This window comes from Onychostruthus taczanowskii, unplaced genomic scaffold, assembly GCF_017590055.1.
Source record: "Onychostruthus taczanowskii isolate IOZ18803 unplaced genomic scaffold, ASM1759005v1 scaffold22, whole genome shotgun sequence".
NCBI lineage: Eukaryota > Metazoa > Chordata > Aves > Passeriformes > Passeridae > Onychostruthus > Onychostruthus taczanowskii.
This window is the reverse complement of record NW_024499462.1, coordinates 8,939,823-8,955,242: the sequence shown is the minus strand read 5'-3', so window position 1 is coordinate 8,955,242 and position 15,420 is coordinate 8,939,823. Positions and strand designations below refer to the sequence as shown.

General features: G+C 40.6%; 1 protein-coding gene across 8 annotated transcripts in view; it reads left to right on the top strand.

Annotated features, from left to right (window-relative positions):
• Window positions 1-15,420, top strand: part of ZMIZ1 (zinc finger MIZ-type containing 1) — a 340,912-nt gene that overhangs the window by 288,610 nt on the left and 36,882 nt on the right. For all 8 annotated transcript variants that reach the window (XM_041404841.1, XM_041404846.1, XM_041404842.1 and 5 more), the window contains one exon: window positions 391-535. In XM_041404841.1, coding sequence (XP_041260775.1) covers window positions 391-535 — 145 coding nt within the window. The remainder of the gene's footprint in view (window positions 1-390; window positions 536-15,420) is intronic.

The following is a 15,420-nucleotide window of genomic DNA, read 5'->3' as shown; positions in this document are numbered from 1 at the left end:
AGATCTTTTTCTTCACTCCCCTCTGTAAATGATGTCTTCTCTATGTTTTTGTTATGTTTCTGTTATTTATTCTGCATCTTACCTCACTTGTAACTATCCTGTGTCCTTCCACTTCATCCACTCTTTATCTCTCTGTTGCTCAGACAAGTTCTCTTGTGCCTCCTGGGCTATGCAGAATGTTTGTAACTTGGGTAAAAATGTTCTAATCATAGTGTAGGGCAATTACAGACTCAGTTTGATGGGATAAAAATGAGACTGGTGGTTCATGGACAAGCTTTGCACTCGTGATGTTTGTCTGGCTCGTGACTCCTGTTACAGTGGCTTGCACCTGCACTGGGCTGTGCTGGTTCCTCAGAGGTGTGCTCACTGCCATTTGTTCTGTTTGCACAGCACTGCTCTCATCGTGGTGTGAGGAGCTGGGACGGCTCCTGCTGCTTCGCCACCAGAAAAGCCGGCAGAACGATCCTCCCGGGAAGCTCCCCATGCAACCCCCCATGAACTCTATGAGCTCCATGAAACCCACCCTCTCTCACAGGTGAGTCTGGGCCCAGCCCGCAGCACTGCAGTCTGGACAGCGTGTTGTGTGACAGATCTGCTCCTTGAAATGCTTGTTACCACTGCCGGGGGGAGCGACACTGTTCGTGCACTGCTCAGCACTGCGGACACCAGGGCATCTCTAATTACAGCAAACGCTAAAGAAACTCAGATTTTCTCTTTGCTATTGCCCCGTGCATAGTGAAGTGACACTTCTGTCTTCAAATCTGTGCTCAGATCAAGTGGGCGTGCTTTCAAGCTTCAAGTTATGCCCTAGAGATAAACTTGTACATCGTGTCTCATCAGACACTTGCCTGATGTTGATTTAAATACAACTGGCTTTTCTTGAGGTTGAAAACATTTCACTGATGTTCTGTGTTTTACCCATCATTGGAAATCTATTGCATGCAAAGCAATTGTACTGTGGGTGTAGCCACAGATCAGAGGATGTCCTGTATCAGGGGAGGATCAGACAGCACTAGTGTTAATTTAGAGAGAACATGGTCATTAAAGGATACTGTAAGAAGGTGATGTGAAGCCTTTGATTACCAAATTATGTAGAGGAGTGCTATTTGTATTTCTTGTCTGCACATGTCAAAGCAAAAGCTGGAGATAAAGTGTAGACAGGACTGAGCATTTATTCTCTGCTTTGTTTCTGGGAGTTTTTTCTGAAGGCTCTCTTTACCTCAGCATCACGTTGAAAAAAATCACAAACAGTATAAATTTGTTTTTCATTAGTAAAGGACTATGACAGTGTAATGAGTCTAAATTCCTTATACCTGAGTTGTGTGATAACCTAACTCACTTGAACTTTTGTGTTAGAATGGAGCTTAGGGACATCTTTGTACCTGTGCATTTGCATATGCAAATTTGTCTGAAAAATAACTTGGGGTTTGGGTTGGATAGTTTTTCATTATTTTTGTTGCATTTATGGGAAAACCATCCAATAACTATGCCTTTTATTTTAGCCCTTGAGAATAAATAAAGTCCTTTTTTGAAGTATAATTAATATGTCATCACTGGCTTTTCAGAGTACCTAGATTTCCTCTTTTTTAGTTTCTTATGAAATGACTGATTGTAAACACACTTAACACAAAAAAAAAAAAAAACAAAGAAAACTTAATGGTTTTAAATAATTTTACACTTGGGAGAAGTTTTTCAGAAGACAAAGTGGAATTAGTGGCTAGTCTGCAGAGAATGTGGTGCAGTGTGTGTACTCTCTTAGGTGTAGTTTTGTAGTTTTTAGATGCCTGATTCTCATTTGACCTTTTAGCCTCCGTTCCTCTAGAGTCTATAAAGTAAGACTATCTCACAGGGGCTGTGTGCTACATTACTAGATAATAGATAAGATAGGCACAACTCACTTGTTTCGTGGCAATTTTCCACTGAAACTGTCACATGTCAAAAAAGAAATACTTTCTTCTACTAAACCTAAATACCACCATTTCCAGCAGTACCAAGTCATCCAATATTTGCCTGTAGTAGAGGAGCCTGCTTGGTATTAAGCAGTTCCTGCATATTTCTCTCGAGTATTGTCCTTGAAATGCCCTACTGGGGAAGACACTGGGAGCAATTTCTAAATTACTTCTCTTTACCTATGAGATGCCCCTCTAGAAACAGAATTTCTGTGGCATAACTTATTATATACAATAGCTGCAGCAGCCACTTGGGGATTTGGAATACTTGCATCACTGCTTTGGTGTGTGCTGTTGTCTGTAATTTAACTGTAACTGCTCAAAATCTCTCAGGTGGTACATTAGAATGAGACATCCTGTGGCTCTCCAACTTTATTCCACCTGGAACTGTTTATTTTCATGCATGTTTTGTAATCAGTCTGTAAGACAGTAGTGAAGTATGGTGTGAAAAAGAATTGAGTTTTCTATTTGTTTTAATTAAACAAAAGATGAAAAGCCATTAAGTACAATATTAACTACAATCAGTGATGAAGCTGTTGATGAAGCACCAACTGTATTTGCATTAGATTACATTTGGGTCAAAAGCTTAGTATTAAAGTTCACAGTATCTTATCTCTAATCCACAAGACTTTTCTGTTAATTCAAACAAAAAAAAAGTATGCTTTGTATTTCCTGAAACAATTAATGTAGCCAGCTACTTCAAGTTTTGTAAAAGAACTAGATATTAAATTAAAACAACCAAGAGCATATGCAAGAACCTTACTTAACAAAGGCAATGTAGATATATGTGAGCGGCTGATTATCATTAGACACACAATTAAATCCTTCCCGTCATCAGATGATCTTGAGTACTCCACACAGAGCTTTTTTTGCTGTTCCTTTTACTAGCAACAAAATTACCCAGAACTCTAGTCAGGGGCCTAGAATCCTGATGTAGCAGGCACTGCAGAAACACAGCTGCTTAGTCTCAAAGTTGAAACAGGGCTCAGCTATTTAAAATAAATTGTGACTCAATAATGTATCACAAGAATCTAAATCTAAGGATTCATATTTAATAAACCATGGGCACTTACACTAGAAGTAATTCAAGTATAGCCTGATTTTAAGGACAATCTTAGATTTTTAAAAGTTAATTGAGCTATGAGAGAAAATTGAAGTAGACTGATCAAGGAGGGCATTCATAGTGTTACTGTTAGTTAAATGAACTTACAGAGAGCAGAATGTAAGCCATGTGAGGGTATGCACACATGCAACAAATGCTTTCAGAGTAGGGACTGTATTGTTAATTTCTTTCCAAATTTAGTTTTTCATTAACAGAATGATCAAGTGTTGCATATAGAAAAGAATTCAGCTAAATACCTGTTGTCTAATGTAGGGCAGTTGGTTGGATTGCAAACTCCTATGCTTTGTGAGCAGAATGAGCACTGCGTTGTCAAAAAGAACCTCCCAGTCTTAGGGGGTTTTTAAGTCTTTGCAGTCTAATAGTCAGCGCAAACTTGAGTGTGAGATTTTATTTTCACCTTAGACCTTTCTATTGACTCATGTGAGTAAACTTCTGTATTGAAGGACCAGTGTAGGACCTATCCACCTCCTTAATCCTGTATAACTTGTAATTAAAGTCCTACCTAATGGATTTATGGGGAGCTGACGGAGAGCTGTTGGTCTTCAGCTAGCCCTTCTGCACAGCAGTGAAATTTCATGCTTTCTAGCTTGCAGGGTAATTATTTGTGTTGTAGTTTTCCAACCTGACAAACTGTCTGTAATAACATACACTACTCAAGGTGGCTGATTTTTGAATTAATATAAGGTCTTTGGCAAACACTGTTATATAAGTACAAATTATTGTGATTATACACCTTCCAATGCTTTGATGAAGTTCCTATAACACTTCATTACATTAAGTGGTGGACCTCTACATGTGTATCAAATTGAATCTTGGTTGAAATGGGTACAGTTCCAATCAATCCCAGCAGGAATTGCACCCTAGTTCATTTTCACGTCAGTCTGACTCAGGCAAGCTCTGGGGGGGCTTCTCATTTCTTGCACAGCTTGTAATAAAGCTTATTTGTCAACAAAACCACCTAGAAATAGACAGCTGTTAGTTGCAGTTTAGTGTGTTGTCATGAGCATCTGTAGGGTTCTTACTGTCTTCACTCTCGCTCCAAATTTTGGTTTTGTGTACTAAATGCCAGCTGTCTCACAGTTAGTGACCAAAGGATGGTAATGCCTCTATAGGGCAGTCATGCTTGATGAAATATATGAAGATAATGTTATTTTTACCACAAATTACTTAGTGCCAAACGTTTAGAGAAAATTGAACAGTAGATGAAATGAAGCATTAATTCAGTCATACAGTAGATGTGTTATTTATTACCATTAATGTTTTATGTTCAGGCAATCATAAATACTTTTTAGTGGCTAGACTTGCTTTAAAAGAGTGATTGTTTTTAATGCCTGTTTTGTCCTTTTTTTCTTCCAATTTAAACCTGATTAAGAGCTGAGCTTTCAAACTTTCATAGGAGCTCTTGGAAAAGAATGGTAATTCTGTCTAAATTTTTTACTGAGTGGTGCATTGTTAACAATGAGGAGTGAACTGATTGTAACATACTAGTACAAACAGTGTCAAGTTCTGTAAGACTACTTTTTCAATTTTGCATCATAGGCTGTTTTGACCAACAGTGATAGTCACTTTAAAAAAGTCTGGATGAGGTCAGGTGCAGCATATACACACTTTTATGAAAATTGGCACATTGTGCATGTTTTATACATCAGTTTGAAGTAGGGGTTACTCCATTATGTCATGTGGCTCTGACATGCAGGGACAAACTTTGCAAAAGAATTCATAACTCCTCATGTAAAAGATGAAGTTGTTTCAAAGCCTTTTCATCTTTCTGGTTGTGGAGTTGTGAAATAAATATAATTAGGGACTGAACAGATGGTAAATCCTAATATAAAAGAATATACCCAGTAAAGAAATGTATATTACTTCTGATTTTGCAAAAGTAGCTTTGCTGTTTTTTCTAGCTTCCTTTCTGTCAAGAAATGTTAATATTTACCACCAAGAGAGAATAGGGAAGAATTTAGAATCAAGAAATGTTTCTGTAGAAGAGTCATTCCTTAAAGAAAAAAAAAAAAAACCCTGAAAATTTCTTCAGAATAGTCTGCTTATGCTCTAAGCATTGCAAAGATAAAGCTAATTACTAATTGCTCCAAAGCATTGTCCCAAGAGTTGTCCATGTCATCCTCTAAGTGAAACTACTAATTTTATCACATACACTTAATGGGGAGGATGTGGAAGAAAACCTTGAGCCTGTTGAAGCTAAAGGAAAATTACGAGTACCTTCTCCTTGAAAAACTGATAAGTGTAACCATTAGCTGTTAATAATTAAATATTGAATATTTTCATGTGAGAAATCTGAATTTCATTTTAGATAAGTTTGTGGTCAGTTCTTATGGTAACAGGAAACAGTAATGGGTAACTTGATTTCAAATAGGTATTCTTTACGTGCTTGGTAAAAGGTATAGGATAAGGATCATCTTTTCTTGTGCATACAGCACCTTGTACAGATGTGAAAACAGGTCTTCTCTATTGATTGATAAGACAAAGTGAGTGCTGTTGTAATAAAACTAATGTGTAGCAGGACGACTATAATTTTGTGCTATTTTTTTCTGATATGTACATAAAAGTGGCTATACACTCTATATTTTTCCTGTAGATGTTGTAGTCTTGTGATGTTGGTTTGTGATTCTTTTTTAAATTAAAAAATGCCAGCTGATATTTTTATAAGTAAACACTAGGCAAATATTATTTAAGGTCTCTCTGCTGACTGAGGCAAAATCTGATCTTCTCAGGCTTTGTGCTGTCTACGTTAATTTTTAAAATATGGCAACAGCTTTGAATAATCAGGTGTCATTCTCATGTTTGGGCCATATTGAACAATTAATTCCTGAAAATATCTGGTCAATTGTGATTTCTGTTTAGTGATTATCACAGGGGTATCATGGCTCTTTGCATGAGGTCTGCTCTCAGAAGCAGGTGATATGTGCTGAGCATACATTATTTTCCTCTTCAAGCATATTGGAAAGGTACCTTCTGTCACTTGTTCTCAATGAAACCAACTGATTTCTGGTGGCAGTAGGGTTAAAAATCATTTATCTGTGGCAGCACCCCTGGTTTTTAACCATTTTGACTGTCAGCATATGGTGACACTGAAAGCTATACTTTACCTAGCCCTTTGTTGCAAAGCTAATTGAAATCATTGGGAGTCTTTTAACTGGATTGAACACCTTTGGATAAGGAACATCAAAACCAAGTCAGTGCCCTTCAACCTGCACAGCACCGGGTCCACCTGAAGGTTTAGCAGTCCTTTGCAGGCGCAGGAGGGCTGGGGGAGGGCCAGCACAGGGCGAGTTCAGGGTGAGTAGCTGTTCTCTGGGTACCCACGCTGTGAGCATCGCGCTCCAGCCTGCCTGCCAGGAGGTGACATGGCTTCTGAGCAGGGAGGGAGCTCACAGTCTGGCACGTAAAAATTACTGACATGAATGACGGCAAGCGCCTTGTCTTTTTAAACGGTTTTTGGGTATTTTTGGATAATTTGGCAGCAGGATCACAGATGTATATTTTGTTTAAGACTGGATGTTTTTCTCGTTGTCCTTTCTTTACATGTATCTGTTATTCATTCACTTACATGAAAATGTCACCCTCCACAGGATTTCTCTGTAAATAGATTACAAAAGAAGTGAATTCCCGGTGCTCAGTTTTGTCAATTGTTGTATTCCTGCTACTCCCGTACACTTGGATTCTCAAATCTCTCAGAATCGCAATGAGAAGAAAAGGAAATAGTCATTAATATTTGCAGCGGTGGAGGGCTTTTCTAATGGTTTCCCTAAAAAAAGAAGGAAAAAAAAACGGGTTAGCAATTCGAGCTAAGACACTCCTGGCTGGTTTTCATTAGATATGACAACAAAGCCTGCTCGGCAGACAGAGCGCATCAGCAACCTGGGCAGATGGGTCGGTGACATTAATTAGATAGTGGCAGTGCCTTTAGCAGCAGTCGGTGGTCTCTTCCCATGAAAGGGCTGGTCCGAGGCTAAGGAGCCGCGCACCAGCCGGGGCACCGTCTTGAATGTCCTCGTCTCCACCGAGCTGGGAATGCGGGGAAGGTAGCACAGCCTGTTCGTGCTCTCAGTTCCCACTTAACGCGTCAGGGGAGATGCGATGTGACTGTTTGTTTGCCCGTGTCCCTGTGTCACCAACAGCATTTCCAAACTACCCTGACAGGCAGGCAGAGCGCGGGGACGGCTCGGGAGGACGCTTCTCAGAGCTGCCCCTGCTCTGTCCCTCCCCGGCCAGGTCACTCGCCCGGGCTGCCCCTGCCCTGCCCTGCCCTGCGCCGCGCTGCGGGCGCTGCCGCCGGTCCCGGCCCGGGCGCTGCCCTCAGGGGCTCGGCGGGGCTGTCCCCGCTCCCCGGCCAGCCCCGGAGCCCCCAGCCCGGCTCGCTTCCCGTAAGTTGCGGCGGTGCTGTGCTGCCCCCTCCTCCCTCTCTCCCTCCCTTCCCGCCGTGCCTCTCGAAGAAAGCGGTTTTTTTCTGTTGTCGGGGAGCGTAAATCAGCTTCATCTAAAATCTCGGAAGTGCAAGTCCATCACATCTTCCTCCGAGCCGCCTGCTACACCTTGCGTGAGTCAGACTGCAGAGCTCCCGGTGCCCTTCTCGCTGTGCGGGGCTGCTCGTGTTTCCCCCTGTCTCAGAGGCAAAAGCAGAAGTGGAATCTGCTCACGCTCTCAGCGGTTCCTTCCCCGGTTGTTGTAGCAGTCGCTGACCTCCAGGCACTATGAATAAACAGCAAAGCTGGGAACAAAAGGAGTCTTCTGGCTGCCATTATCTCACATTAACATAGCAGACGCGCTGCGGTGTGAACAATGCGAGTCTCATTCGCCGATAATCAGCGAGTACCCAGGCATTTGGATTACCAAGGCAACAGGCAATGGTAGAATACTGGGTGGGTGTGTTTTTTATTGTAAAGGAGCAGTCGGATATGGAAACCCAGGTATATTGATAAAGCAGAGCAGAAGGAATGCCTGGTGGCAGGGGGGGACTGAGGGCTCGGGGTTGCATTCCGACACACGTGAGATAAATAAGACATGGATGAAGCAGGTCTGTGCTGTGAGATGCAATAAAGATTAAACTGCATTTGTCAAGCTGAAAACGATCATAAGATAATTTCAGCATTTTGTAAAGGGTAACAGGTGGCATGTTAATAGCAAGGCTGTTACCGGTGGATTTTTTAACTGTAATCTGGTCTGTAGTAATGCATTGCATGGTCTACTTGTATGACAATAGAGCTGGGTGTGATGGTTTAATCTTTTTTCCTTTTATCAGATGGATGCTGTAGTCCCCATGTCAGACAATGTAACCCCTTGTGCTTCTTAGAGGCAGGAGTGGGTCTCAGTAGCATTTTTGTTTCTTACCTGCATAGCTGTGATTGTTTATTCCACATGGACAGAAATAAGTTGTGTTATCTCTGTATCTTTGTGTGTGCACACACATGTGCATGGACATACATGAAATCTGTAGTGAAGCAGGACTGTGTGTGCATGCAGGGGAAATGTGGGTTTTTGCAGGTTCAAAAACTTAAGGATTAATCTAATTATTTGGCCTAATGCATTTTTCTGATTTCAGGAGTTAAAATCAGGTGCAGTAACTCTTGCTGAGCAGCATGAGACCTGCAGGCATGGCTCTAAGTGATGACACTGAGTGTAGAGTAAGGCGCCAGGAAGCACAGCAGCGAGCGTGTCACAGCCTGATCTCTAACAACCCAGTGAAATGGAAGGCAGCATTCCCGCCTTGTGCAGTCATAACTCATGCAGGCCTCACAGGCCTTGTCACAAATATAAAGAAAAAGTTAAGGACTTCCAGCTTCCAGAGGTGCTTTGTATCACCTGCTGAACTGGCAGCTCGGTTTTGCGGTCTCAGTCTCCACGCAAATGCCTGTATTGTGCATATGTACGTGGCTGCATGAATGGTTATTATAAATGTGTGTGTGGATATTTAAAAGAGCAGAAGCAGGGGGTGATAGCCACCTGCTAGCAGCAGGTGCCATCCAAACCACTGAGCTGATAAATGGCTTGTTGCCTTCACCTTTTGACTGCTTTTGCCTGCATCTGCTCACCTAGGAGGGGCTCAGAGTGCTTCTGTGTTCTTATACAGTTTGCCAGAAAACAGCCTCCTTATTTTTACAGTGAATTATGAGATTTCTAACTGCTTTCAGTCTTGCTCTCCATGGTACAGGCAACATCCAGTACTAAAACAACACTTGAGGTAATTCTTTCTTGGTAGGCAAGAGCTAGGTATGGATCAGCTGTGCATTAGGAGTTGGGAGAATCAAAGCTTTCCAAAGAGTTAGAGAACATACTCCTCTAGTTGGAAAGGGTGGAGGGAATCAACAGACTTGAGAAATGATGATGGGATGTTTTTTGGAACTGTGTGTTTTCTTTGTAAAATCTGGATGTTAGTAGTCACATCATTAAGAAGTAGAAGGAAATAAAGTCTTGCAGAATACTTCCAAATTGGCTTTTTTCATTTTAACACTACATAAAAACAGCCAGTGGTTTGGATGGGATTGTGTTTTATGTGTTTGCTTAGTGAAATGCAGGATGGTGCCTTAATTTATGCCAATACAATTTAAACATCTTCAGATAATAATGCAAAATAGAGGAATGTATTTCAGGAAGGCGCGAATCACATAGATGGCATCAATCAAAAGCTAATTCTTGCTGGCCATCTGAAGTCAGTTATTAGTATACAGACTGACTACACCACCTTCTTGCTTTCCTCATCTTGAATGTAAAAAGTTTAGGGTACCTGCACACAACATTAGCTTTTAGTTTGGTTCTGTACATCATGTGTGATGTACAGAGGTACTTACTCTTGGTTTCCTTTACAATGTGTCATCACCTATCTTTGCTGACTGTGAGTGGTCTTCATGCTCTTCCCACACCAGTGTCTCTGCCATGTTCCTCTGTGTGAGCAGACAACAAATTGCATAGAGTGCTTTACAGAGCTATGGCAAACACAGCACAAAAGGTGGGAGATAACTCAGTTAAATTTTGTGATTTGTGTTTTTGAATAGTAATGGGCTTATAGTAACTGTCACCTGGACTATAAACTAGGTGTTCAAGTTGAAACTTAGGTGTTCAAGTTGAAACACATTGGCCAAGCACTGTAAGTGCATGAAGATGGTACATGTATCTCAGGTGGGGAGGTGCTGGCTTTGTTTCTTTGGAAAAGAATCTCAATACAAAATGACAAGTCAGCTATTTCCTTCTAAATATCTTGTGGTTTTCATAAAGAAAATAAAAGCAGATCTTGAAAACATTTTTGATTGGCAGTAAGCAAAAACAAATTCTGCGTTTCCGTTGTCACAGTGGGGTTTTCTTGAATTAATACTCAAGGCTGGGGATATTTTCGGTGGTACTTTGACCAAAAGGAGAAAAAAATACATTTGATCTGTAATTTCTGAATAGATTTTCAGGGATTCCTAGCTTATTGAGTTGTATTGAGGTTTGCATGGTGCAGTGCAAATACTGAATTTGAACTGCCTTTTTGGTGTGAAATACTAAAATGCTCCAGAAAGGACTTAAGCTACTTTTTTTCCCAAACTTCTTTCCTAATTTCTAGTGTTAGGTTCATGGTGGTGCCCTAATCAAGAAGGCTAGCAAACTGAATCCATATTAATAGATAAAGCTACACAAGTGGTGTTCTCTCAAGAAATCCAAATAAAACAAAAACTAAACCTGAATGAAAGAAGCTGAGCTGCCTGACTTGTGAGACAACCCAGACATGAAACTCATGTGTTGGTGCTTCAGTTATCCGGGGCTTTCTTGCCTGTTCTGATTGTGGGATTTGTGATATTTTTCCACTGCAGATGCATCAGGTTGGAGGGCAGAAAGAGGGGAACAAGGAGCCTTGTTTGGAAATTGTTATGGTTTCGTTTGTATTAAAGTAGTGTCACCTAGAGGCTCCAACCAAGAATACAGGCAAGGGGTGCTGAGCTCCCTGAGCACACATCTGCCCAGAGGCAGGGCAAGGTGCAGACACAGAGAGGTGCCATCAGGCAGGAGCGGATCAGCAGCCCCAGTTTGGGCTCGTATTTTGCCTGTTGTGATTTTTGGCCGTGTGTTATTGCAAAGATGTGTTTGGCCTCTGTCGATCTCAGAGACCTGACACCTTGTCATGAGATGCTCTCCTCTCAAGGTGTCCATAGGTGACAAAAGAAGATGTGGGAGAAATGACAGTCAGTGTTGCAGTGGCAATTACCTGCTCATCAACTGAGAAAGTTAGGATAGAGCTGGTAGATTTAAAGGTGTGTGTGAATTCTGTGTGTGTCAGCCACCCTTCAGGTGGGATGACCGCGCTTCAGAGATGTCAAAGACCCCTGCAAAGCTGGCTTGAGGGTAAGCAGCAGAAAGTAGCCATTGGAGGCCCAGTTGTGGGAAAGCTGATTGTGAGTGATTGGACTGAAAAGGCTTTTTTGGAAAGTCACCGCCTGGTGCAGTAGTCGGTAGATTTACAGTGTTTGAAACAGAGGTAGATGCTTTCTGAAAGCAGTGTTTTAGACACCTGGCCCTCTCAACAAGCAATGTGGAAAATCACCAGGAATGTGTAACACCAGTTTTCACTCTCCTCCACAGTATGTAAAGTGCCAGTGCTCTAGGGATGCATGCTTCACTAAACCATCTGAATCTTTCCTTCCTCAAGGAATGAAGACATGTAAACAGAGTATCAGATACATAGACAATTGCTTTAGTGACAACATAAACATATTTAAACACAGCAAATAATGCCACAAAGCATGTATAAACTACAGCAATTCACTTGTATTAATTTATTCTACAGAGGTCACTTGTTATTAAGCAATTTTTATTAGAATTAACTGTCTCTGTCTGACATGAAGTCTGTAACTTTTCCTAGAGACTGGATATCTGCCTAGTACTGGGATTAAGAGAAGCTTTTTAGACCTAACTACCAGTGTACTTCTTCAACATGAGTGTTGTATTACTGGTGGGTTTAGTGCATTTGCCAGTAGCTAAGAAATCCTTCCTCATTGCTTGATAGCAGTTTTGCTACTTTAGAGTAGCGAAACATTACTTTGAGAAGTAATTTCCCTCCCTCTCTTCCTCTTTGCTCTGTGGCTTCCTCTGCTGTTTGGCCTTTAATGCTGACCAGTAGTATGTATATGTTCATTAGCACTATTGTAAATTTAGTCAATACTCTTTTAGTGGGCTCCAGCTGAGTCCAAACTGACTCACTGCCCTCCAGGGTGCAGTGAGAGACTTAATTACCCTTGTACAGTTCAAGAGGAACAATGTCATGGGCGGCATTTCGCTGTGGCTGGAGAGGTTGAAGCTTCTTACTTTATTGGCTGCCATTTTCAAGTTTAAAGAAAGGGATTTCAGGATAATTCACAGCTCTGTGTAATAACAGGGGAAAACCACTGCTCTTTGCAAATGAGAATCGGATTGGTCACGTTTCATTATAGTACTTACATGGATTTTCCTTTGATGGTGGGAATATTCCTTTGGGTAGTTTTAAGGACAGAAATGGAAGTTGAAAGAGCAGAGTGGAGGGACAAGTAATGCTCAAGTTGAGTGGCACAAATCATCAGCATCTCTTACTGCTTGAAACCAAGGAAGTCTTCATGTGATGGAGAAAGAGTGGGTATTGTATCCAGTATGGCAAAAGTCATACTCAGACACGCAGGTAATTGGTGATGGGCCAGAGTAAATGCTGGGGAATGCGAACCATGAGATTGCCTTGGATTTCTCACGGGGTGACTAAGGTGAAACTTGAAGGATGAGGTTTAGGACAGTGAGTGGATATTAGGCATTTAAGTTCATGTTCTGCGAGGCACATCTATCACTATTTCTGTGTTGCTATAATTTTTGTTATTAATAATGTTTGAGGTTTAACTAGGTCCTCTCTTGGATAATGTGGTAGTCACATGGTTCAATGTGCACAATGACTATTTTTCAGTAAATCTATAGCTGGTCTCTTTTTCTGGCTTTTTTGTATGGTGCAGGAGGCTTTATTATATGTCAACAATATGGTTTCTTGAGGTGTTACCCATTTTAACTGTAAAGCAGTAAAAATTGAGTGATTTACTCTGTATTTATAATTAGGATGAAGTGATGATATAGTGCTTGAGAACCCAGTGTAGCCTTCCACAGAACAAATGATCTGACTCTACTACTGAAAACTGTGGAGGAATGATGTATGAAATCCCTTCTTCATACTGTAAAGGAGAGAAACGGGTAAGAGGGACATGCTTAGGAGGGAAAGAAAGTGAAGTAATAATTATAACTTCTTAACAGCAGGCTGAAGCATTGCTTGCTCAAAGTTGGAGTGTGTTTACAAACTGTACGGCATATTTGCATTAGAAGAATCTTTAGTGACTCTGTGGTTTGATTCCTGCCTGTCATTACCCTTCTTATTTACTCATACACTTGCAAAATATTTGCCTTGCTCCTCAGGTTTTATTACCTGTCCACAGCACATCAGTGGGGAATAGAGAGGAATGTCTGCAGTGAGTCCTTTCACTGCTTATGTCATGGAGAGAGCTTCTTTGTAGTCACTGAAGTGCATGAACACTCATATGTGCCATAAATATCCAAACAAATCAGAGAGCAGACATCATCAGAAACAGTCAGAGAAGGAAGTAAAGTAGGAGGAATCATTCAGAGAAGGATAAAAGAGGAAATCTTAATAGCAGTCACAAATTCTGGGTTAGTCATCATTTGTCTCTATGCTGGTGGAGGGACTTGCATTGCGTCACTTGCAAATATTAGTCACTGAAGCCATTGTCTGAGCCTCTGAGTGAGAGGGGCAAGATTCTAAGAGAAAATATTTTAAAGAAACATGGGCTAGCAGGACTTAGTGGTTGCCCTTATTCATACACTGGTTTGTATGGGTGCTGTCACTGTAAACATGACATGTGAGACACCTTACAGAGAATTACGGGTTACCATTAGTTTTCTCTAATTATTCGTTAGGGGAAATTATTCTTTTCTCTAATTTAATTTTTTGTGTGATTTTATTGCTTGATTGAATATGGGTGCTTTGAAGCAAATAGGTTAGTTCAAATTGACAATTAGGTTCTAATACATTGCTGGTGTGCTGGCAGAGCATTGTAGACTTTGAAATTTCCTAGCTGTTTGTGAAATGTATTCACTGCTTCATTTACACAATTGCTGCTGCTGTTATTACATTATTTGTTGCTTGGGACAGAGGCAGTTTTTATCACACACATGCACGCTCTGTGCAGAGCAATTCCTGTTCTTAAATGATTCACACTTGGTTTTATGAACAGGCTAAAGAATGAACACAGGGGTAATCCTTGATTCTGGCTCAGCACAAAAGGAAGGAGTGGTCCAAGCCTGGAGCACCGTCTGGGGTCAAGGGAGAGTGAGCAGGCTCAAAGCACATTGAGAGAGTGCATGTAGAGCCTGTATAGATTCTTTAGGCAAGTTAGCCCTCGATAAAATTTTTGGTGATAGCTGGTAGTCAAGACAAAAATGCAGTTCTTGATATAAAATACAAATCAGTGATGTCTGAAAATGAAAGAGCAATGTATGTCTGTTAAAAAGTTAGCCCTCGATAAAATTTTTGGTGATAGCTGGTAGTCAAGACAAAAATGCAGTTCTTGATATAAAATACAAATCAGTGATGTCTGAAAATGAAAGAGCAATGTGTGTCTGTTAAACGGTATTTTTATATATATATCTAGACAAGGAAGGTCTGAAAATGAAAGAGCAATGTATGTCTGTTAAATGGTATTTATATATATATATATATATATATATCTAGACAAGGAAATATCACCTGAGTGTATGTGTATATATATGCAAATTGAAATCTAATTTACAAGTTAATAGTACAAGAATGAGTAAATTTCAAGTGGAATGTATTTTATGGTCATAGGATTGATAGTTACTTTCACTGGATTTAAGATATTTCATTAATTACACGAAGTGCGTACCTGTCCTGAGCTCATTCTGAAACCGCCAATGCTTTGTATGAAAAGAACTGTAAGAAATGTTTGCTTGTATCTGTGGACAAAGCTAATGGAAAAACCCAATCCTCTCATCCACATATTTATCTGAAAGATGTGTTGTATATCTGCAGTTGATTTTTCTAGCATGCTGATTAGCTAATACCATTTTTGGCATGCAGCTTACCCATCATGTGGGAGAACACTATCTGAATTTCAATTTACTTTTCAAAATTATGTTGAACTGCTATTGCTTTAAAGGCTTTTCTGGCCATTTGGGGACCCACTGCAGACAGAGGAGCTGCAGTCTGGTCTCAGAATCTAATTGAATTGATATAAGGCAGCTGAACCGGTGATTGTTGAAGAGTTTGAGATGAATTGCAAAAAAAAAAAAAAAAAAAAAAAAAAAAAAAGATCGTTTTGG